At 29.1% G+C, this 7,219-nt stretch overlaps 1 protein-coding gene across 1 annotated transcript; it reads left to right on the forward strand.

Annotated features, from left to right (window-relative positions):
- The first annotated feature begins 5,610 nt into the window (after positions 1-5,610).
- On the forward strand, positions 5,611-7,219 carry LOC18013589. The gene is made up of 7 exons (XM_024153653.1): positions 5,611-5,668; positions 5,787-5,927; positions 5,996-6,080; positions 6,172-6,307; positions 6,404-6,585; positions 6,693-6,816; positions 7,148-7,219. The coding sequence occupies exons 1-7, from the start codon at positions 5,611-5,613 to the stop codon at positions 7,217-7,219; spliced, it is 798 nt and encodes a 265-aa protein (XP_024009421.1).

Raw genomic sequence — 7,219 nt, forward strand, 5'->3', positions numbered from 1 at the left:
CTGATAGTTTGCTAGAGCTCATATTATCCGATGAAGATGTAATTTATGCACTACAATTTAATTGCATATTACATACTGTTCTTCCTTTTTTTACTGTTTTATGTTCAGATTTTGTTTTCGGTATTGGGTAGTTAATTGCCTGATATGTTCTTTTTTTTGTTAATTTGTAGGGTATTAAACTTCAGGCGACTCTAGAATTTGAAGTTGCACGTAACTTTGGTCAGTTGTTTGGTGAGGTTGATTGGTTGGTGTTGCGGAATTTTAGAGTGATGCCTAATAATGAATTGAGTACCAAAATTGTCCCACATCCTTTTCGTATTGTTTTGGATTTGAACTCAAGGTTTACTAAGGTTTTGAACAACAATCCAAATAATTTCTTTTCTTTTGTCGAGTACGAAAGCATACTAAATGGTTCTAATTGTGTTGGATGTTATGTTGGTAAGAATCTATATTTTATTTTTGAAGTTGTGGTTTTTATGGTTCTATATAACATAGTATATACCTTAAGTTTTTCTTCGTTTTTTTTTGTTTTGATTTCAGATTTGATTGGTCGCGTTATGATTGTTGGAAATTATGTCGATGAATATCTACCTTATGAAAGTTACATGAACGGTGATATATATCTTGAGTTAGAGAACGAAAGGTATTAGACATTATTTATCTCAGATTTTGTATTTCATTGTTTAAGTTATCAATATATCTTATAGTCTAATGTATATCAATTGTACCTTTGTAGGGGATGTCGCTTGCCATGTCGGTTAAAGCATCCTTATGGTATTCAGTTCACTAATGGTTTATCAAAATTTGATGGTGCTATTATTATTTGTATCATTCGATTTGCAGAACTCAAAATTTCGAAAGGTGAATAAATTACTTTTAAATTTCTTGATACACTATGTGTTTTTAGTTAATTCATTTTATCATCTAATTATTTGTCGCTTGGTATATTTTTTTGTTGTGTTTTACAAGGTTCTTGGATAGTTACGACGGCTTATAGTTGTACACAGCTTATGTTGGACCCAGGTCTTCCTGAAGTGAACAATCTATTGAACTTATGGAAGAAGATCGTTGACGATTAATTCTTAGACCCGTTGATTTAATTGTGTTCATCAAATTGGGAAATTCTATACGATATTATATATTTTATAGTTTAATGATTTGTTATTCGATGTTATAATCATTATGTTATTTAAGTTAGCAAAAAAAGAAGTTATTCTTTGGGATATTCTCGGATGGTGGATCTTATGATTAATTTTGTGGTGATACTCTACTCAATAAAAATATATATTGGAGAATTTTATTTGTGACGTTTTCTTTTAAATATTTTATACGTTCTTAGTTACGTAAGTATATAGAGATAGGTAAAATAAAATTAAATACCGAGTAGATGTATGTAACTAAAAACTCATCGTCGTATGATCATAATAATTTTATTGTTAAATTTCCGATTATTTGTGGCAACTGAATATTATATAGATTTTTTGGTACTCTAATACCCTAGAGAATATTCGTTTTGATATATACGTGTTCATATTTTTGTTAACCAAAAATGAAAAAAGTAAATATTCTGAAAAAAACCTAGAATATTTGGTTATATATACATGTACCGTCATTGTTGTTATTTACACAGTTCCCTTCATCAAGATTTTTCCTTAGGCATCTACAATGAGTTCATCAGGTACATGGTATATTGTATATGTAATTTGTCATTGGTTTGTGTTTATTGGGTTTCATCTTTTTGTAAATTGTAATAGTAATTCGTATTTTTAACCTACTTATGTTTTATAGATGCAGCCAAAGGTAGACGCATTCATTTGAATATGTTACCTTTTAATGTCCAGAAGCTGGGATTTTGATAACCGATGATGACGCGTTTCGTGTTCCTCTTATAAATTCTAAATTCACTGCATGGATGCACTGCAACAAAGAGTTCCCAGAAAATAGGGTGGTTTTGTACTCGGAGGTTCCATCCGAATTTGTTTGGGACCCTAGAGAAAAGTTATGGAGGCGACGTGTTGTTGGTGACCCAGTCTCCAGGACTAGCTGAATGATAGTTTTCATAGGTTTTGATCTAGGTTTTTTTACGTATTAGTTTTATTTTCTAAAGCTTCGATTTGTGATTTAATATGTCGTGTTTCTATATTTAAAATATATACATTTTATTGATAAAATTGATAAGTTTTTATTTGTATGTGTTTTTATTAAATTGTTTATAGAGTTTAGTGTTCTTTGGAAAAGAAATTATGATATTCATATTGTGATAATACTAACTTATCATCGTTGATACTGATTATCCGCCAATTATTTGCCCGAATATTATAGAATTTATAATAAGGCAATACGATATAACAAAAATGTCAAATAGACAATTCGTAATGAAAAAAAGAAGAATATTCAATATATCCTTTTATTCTGAAGTGTGTATAAATAGTAAACGACATGTGATTACAATGCCGCCTTCATAATATAGTCTTGGTGTTTTTATTAAAAGCACTTTTGCTAGCAATTGTCTTGCTTCTATTGAGGCTGTTGATTTTGCATTTAAACAAGATGGCTTATTTCTTAACTATTGCCACACATAAAAAATATGATCAAAATCTGTTTGGGATTTCTGATCTTGATCCACAAAGCATATATAGAAAACGAAGTTGAAAGTCTTGCGTAAATTTAACCGATTTCCCAAACGTGACCGCACGTTAGATTTTATAATGTGCAACTGGAAGGTAAAATCCATTAATCAATTTTCTTTTAGTTTTTGTAGTTTTAAATGTTTGATTTTTCAGGGACAAAAGATTTCTGTTACCGCACTGTTTGAATTTTATGATAAGTATTCTAATATATGTCAGGAGGGAGACTGGATACTTTTAATTAATTTTAACCTATTACCTGTCACTGGTGAGTGTAAGACAAGTACACATCCTTATATGATCCAGATTACAGTTGATACAACGTGTGCAAGCTCTTATACGCTAGATATCAATAGTTATTTTTTGTTTTCCGCTTATGAAGATATTATGAATGGGACTATTGATTTTAGTTTTTGTGTCGGTGAGTATTCAGTATATCTTTCTTAGTTTGCTGGCATTGTATGATTTTGTTTATTAATTGATGTTTTGGGTTCTTACAAAACCAGATTTAATCGGTAAAATTGTCAATGTTGGAAGCTTTCACGATAGAATTAGATCTTTTGATTGTTCTACACATTCGATAGTAAGATTCGATCTCGAGAACGAAAGGTAATTTGTAAACGAGTATTATATTTTTTTAAAAATAAGTATACTAAAATACAATTTCTGTTTATATCAGTCTGATTTTTTTTTAATATGAGAATTTTAGGAAATGGCGTTTATCGTGTTTGTTGAAAGGTGATTACGCTGCAACTTTTCTTCGAGAGATGGAAGGATGTAAACAAGATGCCGTTATTTGCATCATGCGTTTTGCGAAAATAATTATTCGAAGAGGTATTTTGTTAGTTTTTGTTATGAGTTAAATGTATATTATATATGATAACTATTATTATTTTTTTTTGATAATACAGGATGTTTATTGGCTACTACATCATATGATTGCACACAAGTTATTCTGAAATCACGATGCTTCGAGGCCTATCAATTTAAAGAGCTAATATCTGGTCCTTAATAGATGATGATAATAGCTGTTTTTCTACATCGCAGATTTATAGTGTTTCTATATTAAATTTCTAAATTTAAATTTAAATTTTATGGTTTGTGATATTCATCGAGTTTTTCTAACTGTAAGAAATTTTGATTTTATTGTCTCTATCGCAATGTGTACCAGTTACAATTTTTAATTTATAGTATTATGTATGAGATTTGATATTCTAAACTATTCCCAAAATCATTGGATCTCAAAGAATAGTACCTAAAATGATTACATTAGAAATAAAAATTTTGTTAGATAATCAATATTTAGTATATAAGTAATCGAGATTTGGTGATATATACCAAAATGTTAGTTATGTATCTTCATGGTTGTAATAGTAATTTCGTATATGATCCTATATTTGTTGTTATTTCTATAATATTTCTTTAATAATTCTAAACTTAGATTATCATAACATTCTTTCTGGCAACTAGAGTAAAAGTCATGCGCCAGCCTATCATATCATTGCTCTTATTAGAATGTTTCCATCTTTTTCTTCCTTGAAATCTTGATATGCAGTACGGACACCTTTTTCTTATTACTAAAAAAATACTTACCAAAATTTTAAAACTTCTTTAGAATTTCTCAGTATATGGTTATTTCTTTAATATTATATATACCTATAAATATGTATATAGGTAAAACCAGTATATATATTAATTAAATCTGTATGTGTTGTCAAAATAATTTTTAATCTCTTTATTGTTTATTACTTTATTGTATTGAAGGATAATAATATCTTTATTGTTTATTACTTTATTCTGTTAAAGGATAATTTCTTTAACGTGTTTAGGATTTCGTTATATTAATAAAAATATTCCTGTCTGCACTGTTCTATATTATCATATATATATATATATAATTACTTTATTGTATTGAAGGATAATAATCTTTTTATTGTTTGTTACTTTATTCTGTTAAAGGATAATTTCTATAATGTGTTTAGGATTTCGTTATATTAATGAAAATATTCTTGTTTGCACTGTTCTGTATTATCATATATATATATATATATTCCTTTTATACTACATTGTCTATAATTTTAAAATTATATATAACTACTTTAGGTATTTGGAAATATTCTTCTTATAATTTTTAGTGTTATCCTAAATTATTCCATTTTAAAGGTGTATATTCAATGAGTTTCCTTTATCTATAATCTTTAAAATATTAAATTTTATAACCTAATTATTTTATGTTATGGCGGTTCTTATACTATATATAGACATACATATTCTATTGAGTTACCTACAACTTTTTTCATCGTCTTACTACTTCCTTGGTCTTTGTTCGATGTCGATTTTTAAAAGAAAGTCGTCGATTTTGGTTCTCATTCGTGAGCTCAATCCAATTTCAGATAGCTATGTGATAAATGTTAGGGTTCTTAAAATTTGGGATGGTTTCAAAGGCAAGGGTGGGTCTTCACTCGAGATGGTGTTAGTTGATCGAGAGGTGTGTTTAGTATTATTAATATATATTTTTAATCGGTATCGTTAGTATATTTGTATCGTGATTCTTTTCTTATTCATATTTTTTTTGTGTGTGTTATATATCAGGGTGATAGGATTCATGCTTCTGTTGAGAAAGAATTTTTCAAGACTTTTCGTAAGGATTTGGTTGAAGGACAAGCAATAACTATAAACACTTTTAAGGTTGTTGACTATAATAGTGACTTTCGAAGCGGTCGTTCACTTTACAAAGATCGTCTTTTATGCTACAACTATTGTTGAAAAGTGCAAAGACTTCCCAACTGAGGTTCCTGATAAATTTTTAAAGAGTTTCCCTGAAATTTTATCAAAAGATCTTGATAATAGTTTTTTGATTGGTATGTTCAGTTATTTTTTAAAAACAATTCTTTCTTTTGTTTATATATATATATATATATATATATAAATCTTGGTTTTTTAGATATAATTGGTCAGATCATTCGTGTTGGTCATGTTGAGAATGTTGTGGCTCAAGGAAAGCGACGTTTTCGACTCAAAGTATCTCTCAGAAATACAAGGTCAGTTCATGGTTTTTAACGTTATAATTATCCCCCATTATTTCTCTTATATACCTTATTGTTGTGACTGATGGGTTGTTTTTTTTCTTGCTTATATGAATATTATGTTTGATGCTAGTCTTTTTATGTATCAGTGATCTACAGCTACAGTGTACTCTCTGGGGTGATTATGCGAAACAAGTGTCTGATTATGTTAAGCGTAACTCTGCATCAGTTGTTTTGATTTTGATTAGACTTGCTTGCATCAAAGAGTACCGTGGTGCGTTTTTGACTTAGTTTTCTTAACGTTGTTATTTGTTAATATTCAATTAGTGATTTTTTATATAGGTGAGGTTAGTGTTTCGAATGCATTCAGTACGACTCTCATCTTGATGGATCCAGTTACAACATACGCAACTAGATTTCGATCAGAGTATGTCCCTTTTAATATTTTTAATATATATTGGGTTAATTGTACAAAACATCTAGCGTAATTTTCATAATTGTTAATTCGTTTGTTCTAGGTTGCCAAATAATAGATATATACTTACACCAGTCGAAGAGGAAGCTTCTAAGGATTCTGATGAGGTTTTGATTGAGGATTTTTTTGGTGATAATATCTATAGGAGAACGTTAGATGGTGTTCACAATGCCAGCAGGGTATATCTTTTTGTTTTATCTTCTTTTTTTTTGTAACTTTTTTTTATTTAATTTGTTATGTTTCTGATATATTCGGGATGTAATTGTGATTTGTAGGTTGGCAAGTACGTGACATTGGTTAGTGTGACTTCGATAGGCAATAGTAATAGTTGGTATTACATTGCATGCAAAACTTGCAATAAAAAGGTTTATCCGATTCCACAGAAGACCAGTGATATTGGCCCTCCTTTGTGGAAATGTGTGAACTGTTTGAAAAATGTTTTAGAGGTCACTGCTTGGTAAACATTTTTATGTTTTTATATAGTAAGAATAACGTATTAAATTTATATTGATGATATTTTTAGAGTATTGTATAATGAGAACTGATTTCTTTTGTTGTTTGTAGCTTTTTTCTTATGTTGAATGTCACCGATGGCGATGGTGGTTTGGCAGTCTTTCTTCTTTTTGATCAACATGCTCAAAGGTTATTTAAGAAGACAGCTGAAGAAGTTTACGAAGAGTTAGATGGGGTATGTTTTATATAGTTTTGTACTTTTGTTAACGTGTATTTGTAGTATTTTAATTTTTTTTTTTTGTTTTAATGGTGAATGATGATTCATCTGCTCTCCCGACTACTTTAAGAGATTTATCTGGCAAGGAGTTTCTTTTCAGAATATCAGTGTCCGATGATAATATCAATAAGATTAAAACTTCATTTGTTATTGACAAGTTTACGACAGAGGATCGTTTATTTGAAATCTTCCGTGATCAGGTCTATTCACGGGTATGAGTTTTGATATATTAATTAATGAGATTTTCAGTCTATACTTTATTTGTCTGAGATAATATTCCTGTTTGTAGGCACCAATTTCTTTGTCAAGTTCTATAGAAGAATCTGAAAGTTCTCCTATCTCACCATCTACTCCAGTCTAA

The sequence above is a fragment of the Eutrema salsugineum genome, unplaced genomic scaffold (assembly GCF_000478725.1).
Source record: "Eutrema salsugineum unplaced genomic scaffold, Eutsalg1_0 scaffold_4, whole genome shotgun sequence".
Lineage (NCBI taxonomy): Eukaryota > Viridiplantae > Streptophyta > Magnoliopsida > Brassicales > Brassicaceae > Eutrema > Eutrema salsugineum.